This window comes from Aulostomus chinensis, chromosome 23 (assembly GCF_037954235.1).
Source record: "Aulostomus chinensis isolate RoL2024-O1b breed Wild chromosome 23, RoL_Achi_v1.0, whole genome shotgun sequence".
In the NCBI taxonomy this organism is placed as follows: domain Eukaryota; kingdom Metazoa; phylum Chordata; class Actinopteri; order Syngnathiformes; family Aulostomidae; genus Aulostomus; species Aulostomus chinensis.
Window position 1 is genome coordinate 20,269,790 of NC_141342.1, and position 19,746 is coordinate 20,289,535.

Consider the following 19,746-nt stretch of genomic DNA (forward strand, 5'->3'; position numbering starts at 1 on the left):
GTTCCGACATCTCGTCAGGCTGTTGGCGCCTCCCTGGGGAGGTGATCCAGGAACATCCAGCTGGGAGGAGGTCAAGGTGAAGGGACTCCATGCAGGCTTGGGAACGCCTCAGGATCCTCCAGTCAGAGCTGGCTGATGGGGCAGAGAGAGACAGCATGGGGTTCCCTGCTGGAGATGCAACCTCAGCTGAAGGCTGAAGATGGATGGTTGATTCCTCAAGGAACTAATAGAACAACAAACAATAAAGCCAACCATTACAGAACATTTCATCACCCAAGGCAATTATGAACATCCACAATGTCCTCATCAGAGTCGACCTGCGAATCCAACATAGCGGAGACGAATGTGTAAACCATATTTCTTTATTAAAGATTAAGAAACTCCAAGCAGCATATTCATAAATAAAATAAGGGTCTCCCTTCGATGTTCTGTGACAGACTATATGCTCTGACAGTTCATGTTTTCATCTTCTGGAGTTGGGACATGAAGGGGTGACGGCCACCCCAGCACAGACGTCCAGTCAGAACCACGGGGTGCTCGATCTCAGTCCGTCCGCCGTGATGCGGGACACAGTGTGACCTGGAAGTTTGAGTAGCTAGCGACACAGTTAGAAAGCGTCCATGTAGAGTTTGTTGAGACGAGAGCTGCGTGGTCAGACGGTGATGGACGGGCACTAAAAAGCCTCCCGCGTGAGCTGACCCTGCTTGTCCAGACAGTGACATGAGTGGCAGAGTTTTATCTGATGAATCTGGAGAACCTGTCCTCACGCAGGCACAGAACATTACCGTCACCCCCTTTTGTAACCTAATCTTTTACATCCAGTGGCAATGTAGGAAGTAGCAGTGTCGACGTCCTGATTGTGGACGGGACTGCAACCCCAAAATCTTACACTACTTTCACACAGAAAACTATTTTAGGAACACCCACGGATATCTGGTCTTTTACGTTCTCCTCGGGCTAAAAGGGTACCGTGCATTTATTCTTGGGTCTAAGGACGGTGCAGTGGCCCCTGCGCCCACCAGCTTGTTTTCCTGTGTGAGGCTGTGCAGTTGCCTGCAAGCAGCACTCCTCTCTACTGCCAGCCAACCAATGGTCACAACAAGTAACCCGGGGCTTGTGTACATGGACAGGAAATTCCTTTTGTTTTTTTGCAGTATGCAGCACAATTTAAGAATTAATACATTAAAATCCAAAGAATGTTATGCAACGCCACGTCTGTTTTCATGGGACCAACAATGTAATATTATTGTTACTAATATAATTTTGTTAAGAAATGTAATTCTATCATTCGTCTCACAGGTTTTTGCTTTATGATGTTTAGGCCCCCCCCCCCCCCCCCAAAAAAACTATTTGGTTTGGACAGCTTTGTGTTTTGTGTCAGTAAAGTTGTGAAACTGACTTCAACATTCGTCTGTCACTGTAAATCGCTGTATTTATAGGCAGAAAAAAACCCATAGAAACATAGTGGCTTGTGCTACAAGTTTTGACATGCAGAGTATAAAAGCAAACACTTGAAAAACACACAAAATATCTATTTTTTTCAGGTTCCAGCCACAAACCCACGCAGCCCTGTAATGTGACTTTTCTTGTTTGTTCTTTTTCCCCAACAACAGTAACCCCGCCCAGCTTGTTACGTTGTTGAACCAGGGACGGGGTGCAGGCACAGAAGTCCAAATAAATGCTTCAGAGAAAAAAAAGGAACTTCCGTGTCCATGTTCAGATCTTAAATTCAGTGACAACTGCTCGATTCTTTTACAATCAACAGGCCACACACAGCACAGCGCGGCTCTGCCAACGATGCACGTGACATTGTTGAGAACAAGTCCCCCCCCCCCCCCGAAATAAGTGTCAAAGACACCAAGACTGAAACGAATCACACTGAGGCTCAGACCCAACCAGTGGACTCAAAAAGATGTACCAAATCCGTTTCACCAGCCTGCACAGCAGCTAGCTGCCCGCTTACGGCACCGCTGTTCCAGCATGTTTGTGACCATAAAGGCAGTCGTACGAAACTTTGTCAAACAACACTTTGATCTTTAAATGAATAGAGCAGGTCATTCTGACTGCTTCCCTCCCTCTCCTCGACTGAGTTGAGACCATTCAGATGTGAGCTGATCTGATTCTGGAATGTGCCGTACGTGCCAATATTTGGCAAATGAAAATGAGGTTACATCCAGCCAGGAAGTGCACATTAAGTGCTAATGAAAGCAAATGACGGGGAGAGGTCTGTGGTTTTATGATTCCATACAGGTTCGTCATACACAACTTCATAGGAAAAAAAAACAACCATCAAGTGTTTAGCCAATATCGTCACTTTCCCTCCATCTTATGAGTGTTTGAGGTATGACACCTGCAGCACCTCCACCATCACGAGCCTCTGATTGCACTTTGGATAATGACGCCCTTCGTCATCCCTGCAGGTGATAATGGATCTCATTAAGAATGACGTGGGGGAATATGAGGCTCCTCCGTCACTCTCGCTCTGATGAACTGTGCTGATCTGCAGGAGAACAACCTGTATATAAGTGCTTGACATTAAATTCTCTAATATAAAAAAGATCAGCGACGTATCTATATAGCTATGTTTTTCTTCAAGTCAAATTCAATGAGAAGACAGCATCTTGTGCTGTGGAACCTGACCTCACCAAGTTCGGCTGCATTCACACCAACTCCTGCTCATTCAAGACTTAATTTACAAGTAGCCGAGAGCATTTGAGCAGACAGTGATCAGTCATCGACTAAGCAACCAACAGCTAACCGTTAGCATGTGATGTTTCATTTATTCATGGTAGTAATGTGGCAGGTTTTTGCATCATATTTCCTATGGTTTGTTTTGGGTTGTAGATGATCATTTTGGGGCCGAACATTCCAACATATACTGACAGTTCCATTCGCATATAATATTTATCATTTTCCACTGTAATTCTCACAACCAGCCGTTAGCACTGGCTAACGGTTAACAGCGAGCAAGCAAAGGATGACAAGGCACTGTCTGTACATGCTCTCTTTGTAAGAGCACAGGAACTTTAGGGCACTGACAAGAATCAACTACAGAGGCCGTTTTGGACAAACTGTTGATGAACATGTTAGTGTGGTTCTTTCCTGTCATACCTGTTTCTGTTTTCACTTTATAAAATAAATCTCCTCACCTGACAGTTCTGGTACCGAAAACAAAAACAAAACAAAACAAACAAAACAACTTTAAAAACTGAAAGACACTCAGCTGTGTGTAAAATATGAACCAGTTAAAAATCCCTTTTGTTTTATCCCCTGACGCCGAATGATACACCATTTAAAGTCAACATAAGAAAATGAATGTAGACTTTTGATTGGAAAAACAATGTATATTATATATTTAATACAAATGAAAACAAAAGAATTGTGATTATTTTCGTCCGATGCTGAAGATATATATAGGGTTGGTACAGAGGTGCATAACAGTAGGTGTCCAACACTAAAATGTCCCTACGGCGGTGCATCATGGGTTTACATTGATGAGTTGTGGAGAGACATCGTTTAATTTCGGCACTTAGAAAACAATCACAATGAATTTTGCGTCATTGTTTTATATTGAACAAAATTTACAAAGCCATTCAAACAGTCATAACTTTTTAATCAAAGTATATATATATATATATATATATATATATATATATATATATATATATATATATATATATACATTATATATATTTATATATATATAAATTCATATATATGTATTTATATTTTTTTAATCTTGTTTTGTTTGTTTTTTATAACTCAACTTCAAAAATTGAGAATATTCAAAATACACTTTGACCTCACTTCGTTCTCTTGGTATTTACAGATATTTACAAGGGAAAATTACACCCGTCAGTCCCCCCCCCTCCCCCCGTGTCTCCACTTTGTCTCACCTTTTCTGATCAAGTAGTGAGATACAAAATCTTTTTTACTTAGTACAAGTGTGATTTTTCATTTAATCCGTATTTTCTTCAACCACTTGACAACCGGAGCGTCCGGAGGGTGACCTGTTACAGTTTGACCCCGTGACCTTGCCCCACCCCATCTTATGACTATATGGATGTACTGTGGGTGGCCTCAATGGCTTCGGGTATGGGTCCTGCGGAGACTGCCTGGTAGGACATTGGCATGGGTGTCTTGCCAGGGCTCTGACGGAAGAGCCCCCCGTTGGGAGCCCTGTGCTTGCACTGCATGGTGCCGCTGAGACTGGAGCTGCTGAGCGGGTGGTGTGGGGGCAATGTGGTGCTGCCAGGGCCCTGGGACGGGGGTAGCGTCCTGCCTAGGGTCCCCCCATGGTGAGGGTGGGGAAGAGGAGGAGGTGGCGCCCCCTCCCCGGGGAGGAAGGTGGTCACAGCGAGGCCCGAGGGAACCAGAGAGCCCTGGCTGGGCTGCATGCTGCCGATGTCCAGCGCAGAGATCTCGATAGAGGGGCCGGGGATCTGCTTGTGGGCCAAGTCCTCGTCCAAAAGACTGTTCATACGACGGTGCACCTGTTCCAGATTCACCTCCTTGTCCTATAGGAGGAGGGAGGGAGGACAGAGGGAAAACAGGGGGGTGGGGGGTGGAGGAGGGACACAGAGGCTGAGATTGGCAAAGGGCCGGTTTCTCAGACTGGTTCAGGTCTGCTGGTGCTCCATGCATTCTTACTCTTTTTCATTTGGACGTCATTGCTTTTTGGACGTGGCCGCTGTTTTGATCTGCTATCAGCTGCTATCAGCTGGTTTGGAGAGCCCAGTGGGAACTGAGGCCACAGAAACCAATTTGCACATAAACCTTGAAATCAAATTTGGCCAGTGAGTATTAAAGGTTTGATGTCTGGAGAGAAACAATCCTGGAGCCAAACTGAATGACAGTAGTTTGTTGTAAAGCTGTTGGAGATTTTTCTTTCTTCGTCAGTGTGCAAGTAAATTCAGTCCTTATACAAAGTGTAGAAGAATTTGTCTCGTGTATTATTTCCATGAAAATATCAAATTAAATAGATATATTTGACCTACATGGATGGGCCTACCAGAACCAAAGGGTGACGTTATGCCGTCCACACACATACAGTCGAAGGTTTTTACACAGCACATTCCCTCAATAAATGAAGATTAAAATCTGTGGATGAGTTACTAATGGAAACAAGTGTCAGTTTCAAAGGTTTGGGAGGATTTGCATGGTCAGGAAATACGTTTGAAATTCGATCAACGTGACTAGTTTTTCGGTGATGTCCCCTCTCTGTTGTGTATTTTTTTTTTTTTTCTTGTTGCCCTTGGAATCAACACACAACACTGGTCACAGGAGGATCTGAGCATTGGTTCGCTTTCACAACGCTTAAATCCAAACATCAGCTGACACGCATCTCCAGCTGACAGCAGCCGTGCACGCTTGTTAGCTATTAATAGACATTTGAGTGTTGATCCTCGGGTCGGCTTTGACACGCCGGGTCACACAGAGGTAAAGGACGCGGAGTGACTCGAATACCAAGTGGATTTCATCTGCTGCTTTGCGAGTGAATGCGGCTGCAGTTGATGCAGCCTGTTGGTCGGAGCTTTTATAGAGAATTTAAAACAGTTCACAACAAACATTCAGTGTTAACCAGGTGTCCTGAGCGCTGCCTGGCTTGGCTCCAGCATTGAGTTCACTTCAAGTCACATGTAACAATGATATTAGTTACTCACAGTGACACAAGGAATATTCAGAACACAAGACACATTGACACTGTGTATTAATACTACATATACGCAGTGATGTGGTGTTTTTAGCACCGGGGCCGTAGCCAGGATTTTAAAGATAATGAGGTCTAGCCCCTCCCTAATGCATCTCACTCGGATAAACACTACAAAACATTTCAGCTGGTTCTAATGCTTCTGTTTTCATCATCTCAAGTACCACTGTGGTGCATTTTTACTTTACTATTCGCAGTTGTTTTTTATTACCAGTATTGCTCGCACAGAATTTACTTTAATGCATTTAATTTTATTGATGCTGAATAACCCAAAGGCTTATCATGTTAGCTGAACTTATCCGTTCCTACTGCTGCTTTTCTTTAAGGGGCAGATGTACTAGCTTTTTAGCCTCTGTTTTAGAAATCATCGGATTGAAATGACTTGAAGGTTTGAAAAGGCAACTAAAGGTGTGTTGTTAATTGATAACAGTCAAAGAAATATTTGGTATCAGCCTTCAAATTTCCCCTCCATGTTTGGGAGGCCTGGTCTTAACTGCCAAGCCCCTCATTAGGACCTGTCTTTAGAATGGAGATGATGTGGAAGTGATCATGTGGAAATGTGTAGGAGCAATTATGATGCTACAACGAGGATGAGGCTGTTATGGTCTGCATTTCTATGGAGGTGCACATCATACTATCCTGTAGGGTTCAGAACTATCCTGTGGGGTTTGGAACTATCCTGTAGGGTTCAGAACTATCCTGTGGGGTTTGGAACTATCCTGTAGGGTTCGGGACTATCCTGTGGGGTTTGGAACTATCCTGTAGGGTTCAGGACTATCCTGTGGGGTTTGGAACTATCCTGTAGGGTTCAGGACTATCCTGTGGGGTTTGGAACTATCCTTTAGGGTTCAGGACTATCCTGTGGGGTTTGGAACTATCCTGTAGGGTTCAGAACTATCCTGTGGGGTTTGGAACTATCCTGTAGGGTTCGGGACTATCCTGTGGGGTTTGGAACTATCCTGTAGGGTTCAGAACTATCCTATGGGGTTTGGAACTATCCTGTGGGGTTCAGGACTATCCTGTGGGGTTTGGAACTATCCTGTGGGGTTCAGGACTATCCTGTGGGGTTTGGAACTATCCTGTGGGGATCAGGACTATCCTGTGGGGTTTGGAACTATCCTGTGGGGTTTGGAACTATCCTGTGGGGTTCAGGACTATCCTGTGGGGTTTGGAACTATCCTGTGGGGTTCAGGACTATCCTGTAGGGTTTGGAACTATCCTGTGGCGTTTGGGACTATCCTGTGGGGTTTGGAACTATCCTGTGGGGATCAGGACTATCCTGTGGGGTTTGGAACTATCTTGTAGGGTTCAGGACTATCCTGTGGGGTTTGGAACTATCCTGTGGGGTTTGGAACTATCCTTTGGGGTTTGGGACTATCCTCTTGGGTTTTTGGAGTATTGTGTAGGGTTTCAAACTATCCTGTAGGTTTTGAGACTAACCCACAGGGTTCGGGACTATCCTGTGGGGTTAGGGACTATCCTGCAGGGTTTGGGACTATCCTCTTGGGTTTTTGGAGTATTGTGTAGGGTTTCAAACTATCGTGTAGGTTTTGAGACTAACTCACAGGGTTCGGGACTATCCTGTGGGGTTTGGGACTATCCTGTGGGGTTTGGAACTATTCTGTGGGGTTTGGAACTATCCTGTGGGGTTCAGGACTATCCTGTGGGGTTTGGAACTATCCTGTGGGGTTCAGGACTATCCTGTGGGGTTTGGAACTATCTTGTAGGGTTCAGGACTATCCTGTGGGGTTTGGAACTATCTTGTAGGGTTCAGGACTATCCTGTGGGGTTTGGAACTATCCTGTGGGGTTTGGAACTATCCTATGGGGTTTGGGACTATCCTCTTGGGTTTTTGGAGTATTGTGTAGGGTTTCAAACTATCGTGTAGGTTTTGAGACTAACTCACAGGGTTCGGGACTATCCTGTGGGGTTCAGGACTATCCTGTGGGGTTTGGAACTATCCTGTGGGGTTCAGGACTATCCTGTGGGGTTTGGAACTATCCTGTGGGGTTCAGGACTATCCTATGGGGTTTGGGACTATCCTGTGGGGTTCAGGTCTATCCTGTGGGGTTTGGAACTATCCTGTGGGGTTCAGGACTATCCTGTGGGGTTTGGGACTATCCTCTTGGGTTTTTGGAGTATTGTGTAGGGTTTCAAACTATCGTGTAGGTTTTGAGACTAACTCACAGGGTTCGGGACTATCCTGTGGGGTTTGGGACTATCCTGCAGGGTTTGGGACTATCCTCTTGGGTTTTTGGACTATTGTGTAGGGTTTCAAACTATCCTGTAGGTTTTGAGACTAACCCACAGGGTTTAGGACTGTCCCATCGGGTTTGGGACTGTCTTGTAGGGTTTGGGACTATCCAGTCACGTGTAACTTCACCATGGCTTACAATGTCCGTTCAACTCAGAAGTATAAATTGGCCAGACTATTCCTTTGTCTTTACTGGTTCATCGATCATCCAGAAGAGTGCAATGCAGTTCAGATAAACAATGCTGAAATAAAAGTTTGCCTGGCCTGCTATTAGGCTAACTGGTAGCATAACTGTCAGGTCAGATAAAGACGAAGACACAAAATAAACCAAATGTAAAGTTGGCTATTTTCCTCCCCTGAAAAAGCACCGACTTGACCTTGGTGTTCTCAATGGTCGCCCAGGGAGGAGCGGTAATCACGTAATTGTCTTTGACGGTATCGTGCAAAACATGTTCGTATCAAGGTGGTCAAGTAGCAGAGAGAGAGCCCCTCCTGTAATACCGCACGGAAAACAGCTCGTGAAAGCACACTTGAGGAAACCTCAGGCGCATGTTGATACACTGCAGAGGATAAACATCTGTCTTAATCAAACCTTAAAGAAACACATGCTAGCAGAACTTGTTTATCTGGGAGGCCTTAATCAGGATTTGAACGATCCCTCTCCCATCTCAAGGAGCTCCTCTCAGAGCCAATTAAAACATCTCAGTACAGGTTATTGTTTCAGTGGACTGGCACCTCATTAAAATATGTTTTCTGCAGCGCTGAACTGGCAGCTTGCCCAAATAAATGAATGCCTGGGATTAAACTTCAGCTGGTCGTTGGAGACAGACGCGGTGATGTAAGTGAAGAAGGAGAAAACAGCATCCGTCTGAAAGCTTCCATTAATTTGGAAAACAAACAGCTCTTCTAATGAGTGCTCCCTGTAGGGGGGATTTTAAATCACTCTTCCCCCTGCTACTTTGAGGATAGTGCAACTGACGAGTGGGCTGCGCTTGAGTGCGATAAATACAGTTTCTGGTCTAAACAATGAAACCTCTTTCATAAAAATTGGCTTTTATATTGACACCTCTCACTTGAAGATGAGTTGCCTGATATGCCACCTCACTGTGGGCCTTCATTGTTGAAATTTTAACAATTGAACCTGGTTAGGTAATTAAGTGCTGTTAGGTCTTTGGAAAGAGCACAAGAGGATCTATCGTGCTGTGATCACACAAAAAACAGCACAAACATTATTGATATTCAGCATTTTGGGTACTCTGGCGGGTTGAAACCAGTCCACTGATGTAAAACTGTCAGCACTGTTAACTCTTTCCCTGCCACTGATGACGTTTTCTGCCAATCACTGTTTTTATTGTTGTATTCAGGGCGATGTTACGGCTCATCTGACAGAAACAGGTCGCCTGGATAGAAGCTGGAATGTAAAGGAAGAAGGACAATGGCTCTGGCCTCCACACTGTCAAGGCATGACTGGGATATCACATTCATGGGAACGAGACGGACTGACAACTCTTTAACATCATGCCTACGTGCAGCTTGCTGATACAGAAACATGGGGATTTATGCCGCAGGTTTGAAACTACAGGAATTATCATTGAACAATCCTGTAATAGCTCACAGTGCAACCACAACCTCATTAACCTGCAGGTCTGTGAGGCTGGACAGGCACTCTACCACTTTGATTTAAATGCTAAAGTTAGGACGCAACCATGTGTGCATCATTTAAAAAAAATAAAAAAATCTCTCCACCACAATCACATTCTGGGTAAATCTGAGATGGAAATAGGCTTTAGAGGTCCCGACTCCATATAAGCAGTGCTTAGTTTTTGCAATAGATAATCAGTTTTAAAGACATTGTCCATTTGGAGACTGGTTGAGCCTTTGACCACCTTAAGAAAAATGTGTGTGCGTTGCTGGCAGCTTCATCGCAGGCCTTAGCTCTACTGTGTTGTACTGAACCAACACAGAGTTTTTTTGGGGGGTTTCTATAAATATTTGGCAAATTTGTTTGGCTGCTTAAAGTTTAGTAATAAACCAACTGAAGTGATAAGTCAACACCTTAACTTTTAAAATTACACGGACTCCTCTTTTTCCTTTAGAGATAATATTAAATCAGCCTTCAACTAACATCAGCACCAACTGACCCTTATTGATTAGGCTTCAGAAAGGCTTAAAATGATTTGTGTATATTTATATGTATATATATATATATATACTGTATGTGTGTGTGTGTGTGTGTGTTCAAGTGTGTGTTTAAAGGCACTATGTATGTTTGCAGGGCTCCAAGTGAAGTAAACCACAGCACATGTTGAGAGGGTACAAGTGAGGTCAGAGGTCAGCCCTCATGAAATGAGTTCACACAGTTAAAAAATGACCAACTGAGACAAATCACGGTGGAACAGAAAGGCACTAAAATAGCCAGGAAGGTCTCTAATGGCGGTGGGTGCGGTGTTAAGATGAGATGACCCTCAGGAGCCCACAGATGATGCCTGACGGTCAGACATCAAGTTTAACTGAAATGATTGTGTCGTCTGCAAAGAGTGATTCCCAAATTCAGTTGGGTAACATCGAACGGTCAGGGGGTGCACGGTCTTCAGATTGTGAATCAAACTCATTCAGGACTGTTTTCTTTTTTTGAAGACAATGTCCTGATGGTTTTTCTCTAAAAGGAAATACATTTCCTGGTTTCCTGTTGGAAAGTTAAACCCCACTGTGAAAACACAAAGTATTGTCAGAATATTAGCTTTGTGGCGGCGCTTGAAACAATCATAGGCAACGTCTGCTTCTGTCAAGACCAAGAACCAATTTTATGCTTCACTAGAGGGCACTCAGAAAAACTCGAGCTCCAGCAAATCCAAGGGATTGTTCCTCAAGCTCCATCACAATTCCAAGTTTCACCGGAATCCGTCCACATCTTTCTGACTTATCCTGCTGACATTCAAACCAACACTGCTGGTCACATGACCTCTGTAACTGAACTAGAAACATGATATTTCACAATGTCTTGATTCTACATGTCTCATTTAAAATGTTACCTACAATCAGACATTTCCACGAACCAGACTTAGTTGATTTCTAAAGATGCTCACCACAACTGAAGCAAGGATCGACTGAGCTGAAACCAAAGGGCACAACACAACAATTCAGCCTCAACGGCTCTCTACCTCTGGCTGCAGGAAGGGAAAAAATATCCATTCATAGTTAAAAACAAATATAGGTTGCAAAAATGTCAATAGATTCATATGTGATGACTTTTTTCTCCTCCAGTCATTCCACGTTAGGAGTGGAGGAAAATGGTTATGTATAGTTTGGGTTAAATTACATTGTAGCCATTCAAATGTAATTCTTCTCTTTGCTTTTTTTTAAAATTATTGGCATCATAATTGTGTTGTGCTACACATTTTGAACCCTCCCTACTTTTGTCAATGACAGTGCTGCTGCCATTGAGGTTTTCATGTGACACTGGAAAACGGGCTCACTTTCAATAAAAACGTGAGGGTCAATTTGCAGCAATGACACTTACAGAATGAAACAACAAAATGTCTGAACTGGCCCGAAACCTGTCAAGTAGGTTTTGAGTTCTAATGGAGTAGAAATCGGAAGTTTATGTTTTATAATTACAATCAATAGATTCTTGACATTGAAGAAAAATTATAAAATGGCGTTAGTTGACATGGGGACAAGAGAAGTAGCCCCGCTTTATCTTGAGGACAAAGCCTTGCATTTCTATATTTATTTTCTAAGTATTTTTTATATATTTATGTGCGTGTGTGTGTGTGTGTGTATTTTTTTTTACAAAAATGATTATGCAGAACCAATCATATTAATTTCCAGAACAGTCTGTTGAGTTATAGATTTAGAATCGGCCCCAAATCAATGAAACAACCTTGATGATGGCACAGAAACTGTTTGTTTTTTTTTATTTTATAATTTTATTTTGAGAGTTGTATAGGAGGTCTAGTCTGACCTGTATCAATAGCCTCTGCTTCATCCCAGCCTCTCTCTCTGTCTGTCCAAATGTCCCTCCTCCCCTCCGATGAAGCAGTTGTAATGTCATTATATGTCAATGGACCAGAAACCCTTGCCAGTCTGTAATCCTTAGCAACCTGCACGAGATCATAGACAGTCAAGTGTAAATAAGGAAATAAAAAGGATAGATGGAGAGAAGGGAGAGGAGATAGATAACACGGGTGTCCACATTGACATATAATTTGCAATAAGACGTGACACAGTGATAGTACCAGGAGTTATGGACCAGGATGTTGGAGACAGTTCTTATTGCTAAAGGGCGACACACATGACGATGCTCACACTTTAGTTTATGGATCCACGTCTAAAGCTTTTTTTTTTTTCCTCCACTTTGTCCCCCTGTCACATGACTTAAACCTGCTTCCTGGTGCTGAGGTAAAATTGGCCCAGCAGGTGAACGTTGCTGTCGTCTGGAGGTAGAATGCACGTCTGAGGTCAGCTACTGTTCAAGTGGAGAAGCAAACGCCGAGCACTTGTCCCAGTCCCAGGTTATATACCACTGCTAACAGGTACTTGATCCAGAATGGCTCGTGAACCTTCCTAGAACTGATGAGAAAGATGGAACCCCGTACATGGAAGAGCGTTAGTACATAAAATGGCACTGGGACTCAATGACTCAAGATTGGTCGAGGTAAAATGTTCAGCTGACGTTTCTATCGTGGTTGAAAGCTCTCATTAAATAATGTTGCTTTCAATTTGCATGATTTTTTTTTTTTTTTTTTGATGCAAGAGCTCGGCTTCAATACTGGTAGTTGATACATAGCTGCACAAATGATGATTGGTGGCGAACTATAACTAGACAGTTTACAATTTTAATCTTCCTGTTGAAACCTGGCGAGGCGTCTCAGCTGTTCCATCTGCTTTAACATTAGTCAGTAATTAACCGATGGTTTTAACTCCGCAGGCACTTTGTACGACTCGGGTAGCAGAGACGGCAAACGTCACTTCTGATGACAAACATACAGGATCAGCTGCACTTAAAACTTCTCCTACGTATAATGAATTACGTTTTTGTCTCCTTGAGACTGGAAGGATTCGACACTGAAATGGAAATGTCCAAAAGTGTTACGAAAGTGTGTGACACCGTTATCCTTCTCTTCCCGAGCGATCTCTCTTCAGCTAATTCTCATCCCTTTTTCAGAACCCCTGGGTGCAGGAAATTACCGAACCTTCGCAGTAGAAAATGAGTTTGTAACAATAATTCAATAGCAGGCACTTGAAGGGTTATGGAGCTGGCACTGTGGGAATTAATCATTAAAGTCTGCAGGTGTACTCAGTTGTTTTAGCAGGAGGGGAGCGGTTTGCCGGGAAACATGGAGGACATGCCGGTAGCCGAAGCTTGACTTGCTGGGCTAATAGTTTGCTGAAGGCCTCGAGTGTATCAAGGCGAAGAAAACGACCCTAGAGTGGATCGAGAAGCAGCTGTTTTATGAGCGTATTAGTAAAGGTGAGGTGTGCTGTGTACTTTAGAAAGAAAAAGCTAAAAAAACAAATGAGCTTTGGTGTCTGTAGTTCAGTGGTGCAGTGGGTAGGGGGATGGACGGATAAAAGAAATAATGGAGGGAGTATAAAAAGAGACCAAATCTGATTTCAATCAGTGGCCTGATGGGCACAGACTCTGTCCTAGCTCCCCACCCTGTGTCCCCCAGCTCTCCAAACACTAAGACTAGCCTCCTACACCTCCCTCCTCTACAGCTGGGTGTACTGGAGCTCCACTAAGTCAGGGCTCGCATCTGCAGCTGGATCCTTAAAGTAGAGTGTGGCAGTGTCTTCCCCCCGCTGGCCCGTCCGCCGGACCCTGTGCTCGGTCACCTCTTTGGGCTGCTCCTGGCGGCAGCGGTTGCTGTTCCACCAAGCCTCCAGCCCGGCCACCAGGCAGGCCAGCAGCAGGCCGGCGGCCAGGATGCAGAAGACGCCAGCGAAGCTGTGCAGCTTGAGGGAGCGGCCGTCGGGATGGGCGCTGGCGTGGCTGTTGAGGTCGCAGCGGCCAGCGCGAGGCCACCACTTCTGCTTCATGATGTCCAGGTCGCCTTTCTCCTGCAGCTCCAAGATTCTGTGCAAGAAGAAGAAATGCACCCAGTAAATTTTACAGGTAGTTAAACCAACAGGGCCGGGCGTGTACTGTAAGACCAACAGGGTTCGATTTTTGTGGTTGTCATGTCTGTGCATACAAATATATATATATACAGGTACACATTCATATTCAATATGCGTTCATATTCAGGGGCGCAGCAATGAAGAGATGCACAATGCAGGACACAAACAAGGACGTGCATGAATTTCATATTCGACAATCACACCACAACAACATTCATGAGGAAGGAACAGCAAGACCACAGGAACCTCGCAACGTGCAAAGAAGACAAGAGTAAATCAAGACACTTCAGAACAAACCCCAAGCCCCAAAACCGAGGGCCGTACTTTGTGGAACCCAAAACACTTAGCACTAAAATGTCAACATCTGGACATGAGAACCCTTAATCCACAACACGGCTACATACTGGAAGACAAGAAGGAAGGACTGAGCGGTTAAGGCGTCTTCGCTCAGTCTCGCCATAATTATGCCACTTAATTTCAACTTGCAGAAACTCCCATAATAGGCCTACAATTTCACTGAGCCTCATCACAGCTGTAATTTTGTACTGAAATGGTTCATTGTGGGCTCTTACGTGTCGAGTTAAACGATACTAATCAATGCTGTGGAAGCAGGAAGACGATCACAATTTCAGTTGGGGACTTTGTGCAGGTAATTTTGGATGAAATGACACGAGAGGAATGAAACATCACACTGTCAATTGAAAACAATCATCCTCCACCTTGGCTATCTATGGCTGCTAGAGAAATGTGGTGTGTTACTGAGGCTGAATGAAGGCACTAATTTTGAGCTTCATCTTTTCAGTATGACAGCAGGAATGATTCTTTTTTTTCTCTCAATTTAGAAGACGTAAGCAACCCATCAACAGCAGGAGGCGCCAGTTGTTACTTTGTCTTCGTATGCAATTTTTTTTTTTTTTTGAACACCAGAAATGCAAAACAATTCTGATGTTTACACTATAAAGACCATTTCTGTGTCTGGAAGTAGCTACTTTTGAAAATGTTGTAAACAGTCAATTAAAGCTGCAGAATACAAAGATTTATCTTTGAAAGGACAGTTAATAGAAATCCTTCAACAGCGTAACAACAACGTCATGATGGGAACTATGTCAGATGAGGGGATCATAAGCCATGTTTGCATAAAATGTCAGGACGATTTAAGTTTAATTTAAGCAAAGCGGAAAAAGAAGAATTAGCAACCAGGTGTTTTGAAGTGATTTCTGTCAGGAGATGGCAGGACAGGCAGTATTGGGACGGCTACGACGGCGATGGGACGGCCACGACGGCGATGGGACGGCCACGACGGCGATGGGACGGCTACGACGGCATTGGGACGACTACAACAGCATTTGGATGGCTACAACAGCGTTGGGATGGATACAACGGCATTGGGACTGCGTTGGGACGGTTACGACAGCGTTGGGACGGCCACAACGGCGTTGGGACGGCTACGACGGCGTTGGGACGGCTACGACGGCGTTGGGACGGCTACAACAGCCAGCGTAGAAGAAAACCTGGTCACGTTACAGGTCAGCCCATAGTTGTCTGCTTACCAGCAAAAGAAGGACAGGCCTTGTGCAGTCTCCATAAAAAAGCAAAAATGGCAGAATCTGCATCAAAATCCCGCTGTAGAAATGTGACCAGAGCTTTGTGCTCCTGTGTTTGTTTCGTCTACCTGCCACCACACCACCGTCCTTCCTGGCTACACTGGCGTCTTCTAGCATTCCCTACATTGCACTGGTCACAACACTTTCATCCTAGCTTTTTCTTGTTGGGAAGGCGGCCTCTTTGAAGCGTTTCCATCATACTGATACAGCAACACTTCCATGCCTCTTAGTCACGGACTAGAAGCCTCCTCCAGCAGGCCTGGCGCTCTCGTTGTGTTGAGTTATGGACTTAATTATCCGACTCTGCCACGACCGCTCAAGTACACTCTGCTTTTAGCAGCAGTAAAATCAGAGCTCAATTTGCTATATTTAATCTGCTCAACTCAGTGTGAACACGTTGAAGGTCAGTGCACTGCAGTTTCCATCTTGGACCCTTCTCAAACAACCCGAGGACGAAAACCACATGAATGAGCGGCAGAAGTAACAAAGTCTTCGTGGGTTATTAATGGTAGGATTATCGAATGAAACCAGGGATGAAGGTAATGCTGCCGTTATGGGACTTAAAATCATGCTTTGACATGCGGAGATAACAGTTTTTGCAGTGAACAATAGCTCTGCCCTCAGTTCGACACTCGGGCACATTATTCCAGGCCATCCCCGAGCGCGGCACTGCGAGGATGCCTCGGGCTGTCAGACGCCAGCCGAATCCAGCTGGGTCTAGTACAAAACGTCATTAATAACTGGCAGTTTTGTCTCCATTCAGGAGAAAATTAATCCCCAAACAAACAGAACCGATTAATTAAAGAGTGAGAGTGGAGTGCACAGCGAGGAGAAGAAAAGGCAAGTCGATGCCGTCAGTGAGGGGCGAAACTGAACAGCGCTGCGCTCTGGGACCAAAGACCGAGCGCAGAGAGGAGCTGCGGGAGGTGACGAGGAGCGAAACGTTTGAGAAAGGCGAACCCCTCTTTTTCTCCGAGTCTTAACAGCTGACCTTTTCGGATCACGCTCAAAGAGAAGACGTGTTCATTACAACTTTTGTCATGTGACGGATTTGTTGTAAAGAACTGAAAAGACAAGCATAGCTACTGTGGGTATGTGGAGGCCTTTTTCAAGTGCTAAGATGGGCCCCCAGGAGCAGAGATTTAACCTTCTAAAGCTTCTAAAATCAGTCGAGTTCGTCTTTCGTTCGTGGCACACTTTTTTCCCCTCCATCCTTCCATCGGCTCGTCTGGCCTAGCAAAGCTTTCATCACCAAGCAAACCATCTCCAAGCTTTAACGGCCACAACTGAGAAATCTGATTATCCTGCTGTGTGACAGCGGCCTGAGAAGTCCAGAGATATCAGAGGAATGCACGACTGGAGGTGGAGGAGGCATGTGGGACATTATTAGCTGTGTTCAATCATGCGCTGTGTGGGTGGAGCCTATCCCAGCAGCCTTCAGGTGAGAGGGCGGGTTCACCCTGGACGGGTCACCAGTCCATGGCAGGGCCAACACATATAGACAGACAACCACTGGCTCTCCCAGCCACGCCTACGGTCAATTTAGAGTCTGGATTAACCTGGTCCCCTCTTGATGTCTTTGGACTGTGGAGGAAGCTGGAGTACCAGAGAGAACCCAGCAGGAACAGGGAGAACATGGAGACTCACCCAGAAAGACCCTGAACCCAAGTTGGGGCTCGGACCCAGAACTTTCTTGCTGTGAGGCAGCAGTGCTGACCACTGCACCACCGTGCCGCCCCGATTAAATATAAAGGTGAATAAGGTTGTTCCTGTGACACCAGAAAAAGGTCAGAAGTGAACTACATACAAAATCAATGTTAAGATGCAAAAAATAATCATCAGCTTGGCAGAGGAATGTGAACGTTCCAGCTGTCATTCCAGGCTCTGCTCAGAAAATAATTGTACTTTGTACCGATCAGCATGATGATGTCAGTATTTCAGCATCATGTTGATCTGTTTATTGCAATTAAATCACAGCGAAATGTCACCTGGAAGCATCAGTCAATCAGACAAGGTTAATGAAGATGGCTGGGAGACGCAGCCTGCTGTGTGGAGAAAGGACAACGCCTGCTTGTGTATGCATCAGGTGCATCAGGCAGTAAGGTTACCGTGGTCATGCTGATGAAAAGAACTGAAGCATCTTCATGCAGGTAAGACCCTGATCCACGTCCCCCCACATGAAGGGCAGCAGTGGACTCATATCCCTTCTACTCCACAGGTCCTCCAACCCATCCAGATAAAGGCTAGAAGCCCTCTGACTGACACATTTTCAGCATGGTGTACTCAAAACATTTGTTTACAGTTAGAAACCCCTACACACTTACTGACAACCCCACACCAACAGCCGGCTCTTCCTGTCAGCGAGTGTACGGTAACCAGACACGGCGTCAAAATAGCCACAAAATATCATTAAGTCTCCTGCTCCCCGCTGCTTCCTCCACCTCCGTATACAGAGTTCCCTCCCTGTTGGTGACATATGATGTCGTACTTTCATGTGGGTGTTGCATTATGGCCACTAGATGGCGTATGTCACGCAAACATGCAAATACTTTGTCATTGCACTTACAACCTCCTCAAAACACGACTGGAAAAACTCACTTTGAAAACTTTCTGAAGTACATTAAGCTGTTGTGAAAAGATCCAGTGACAATTGTGTTTTTTACCTGAACCATAACTGTGGTGATTTGCGTGCTTTTTGCACGCTGCGAGTGAAACCGCCTGTCGGTGTTTAAGGGCTTTGGATTTTTACACCTCTGGCATCTCCAACATATCTGAGGGTCAAAAACAAAGGATCTCTTGACTCGTAATCAGAAAGGCCTTCGGACTCCAGTTTCCAGTGTTTAGCAAGTTTGTTCGCTTCCTGTTTTTTTTTTCTGAAGACGATCAATTCAAGACGGATGAGAAAGTTTTCTTGTTTTGGGAGATAATTCCTGATGTAATGGATGATTATGCAACTCACATTGGGATCAATTTGTGCTGGAATGAGGAGGACTGAGTGATTTCATCCTCAACTCTTCTACATCATTGAATTTCCAGACACATTTCCTCTCCAAATCCAATAATTAGCACACGTCCCACAGCATGAATGATCCCGTTAGCTTCACAATGGCGCCACATTCCATCATGAGCTCAATCAACTTCAGCCGCGTCATTCATTGGTCGCGCTGAGAAGTCTGCCGACATGAGGTGTTTCGTCTTCTGAACAGCGGCAAGTTTCCCGTAAACACCTGCGCTTCTGCCTCGTCTGAAACAAATTAGTGACGCTTTGTTTCGCCTGCTCACATGATGGAGGACGCTGGGAGGATCTGATCTGTAAAAGCAACTGTCACACTGTTTCTGCATGATTCAAAATATTCGAATTAACTGCCGCCTTTCTCCATTCTTTTCCTCTGGAAGGTTCGTTAAATTGGGGGACAGGAACAAATATGTGTCTGAGTACTTCATGAATGAGCCAAAGGATCAAAGCTAAAGGTGCACTGTGTAGGATGGAGCGCCAGTCCGCAGCCCCTCACTTCACCTCGTCATTAGGCAGCTTGGAGAAGCGCTGATTTAACTTTTAAAACTCAAACTTGTTTACCAGCAATAGCAAATAACTTCAGGATCAGTAAAAAGCCTGAGTGGTGCCTGGTGTTGGGGACTTACTTCTGTGAGAAGAGGTCTCTGTAGGGGCTCCCGTGCTGCATGGCGATGCCGTAGCCTTTACTGCTCAGGCTGTTTCCTGACACGGTGATGGTGCAGTCATCATCCGTCAGGGCGGCGTACTCCAGCACCGCCATGTCCCACAGAAAGGCGTAGGGGTTCTTCTTTGCCTGCGGACATCCAGAGCGTCAGGACACGCAGAGAAACTGTCGTCGCTTGTTGTCTGCTTGTCTTCGCGGCGACAGACTCGACCGTCACGATGTCGCCGTCTTGATTTGTTTTTGGCAGTTAAATTGCAGCAAATCAGAGTTGGAAGCAGGAGCCATTCAGAGAGTTCAGATGATGTCATAGGCTCAGCCATGATGGCGCCTATGACGGACAGGAAACTCTTGCACATCCTGTTTACTTCCAGCTGC

The 19,746-nt window shown here is 44.9% G+C and overlaps 1 protein-coding gene across 10 annotated transcripts in view; it reads right to left on the bottom strand.

The window, feature by feature from the left end:
* Positions 1–3,643: 3,643 nt before the first annotated feature.
* grid1b (glutamate receptor, ionotropic, delta 1b) overlaps positions 3,644–19,746 on the bottom strand; it is a 381,406-nt gene continuing 365,303 nt past the window's right edge. For 5 of the 10 annotated variants that reach the window (XM_086194876.1, XM_086194882.1, XM_086194881.1 and 2 more), the window contains 4 exons: positions 19,334–19,500; positions 13,803–14,043; positions 11,929–12,067; positions 3,645–4,517 (listed from right to left, as the gene is read on the bottom strand). In XM_086194876.1, the coding sequence (XP_086051002.1) occupies positions 4,081–4,517; positions 11,929–12,067; positions 13,803–14,043; positions 19,334–19,500 (984 nt within the window). In that variant the 3' untranslated portion in view covers positions 3,645–4,080. Of the gene's footprint in view, positions 4,518–11,928; positions 12,068–13,802; positions 14,044–19,333; positions 19,501–19,746 lie in introns of all 10 variants that reach the window. The other 5 variants (XM_086194886.1, XM_086194884.1, XM_086194885.1 and 2 more) reach the window with 3 other exon arrangements.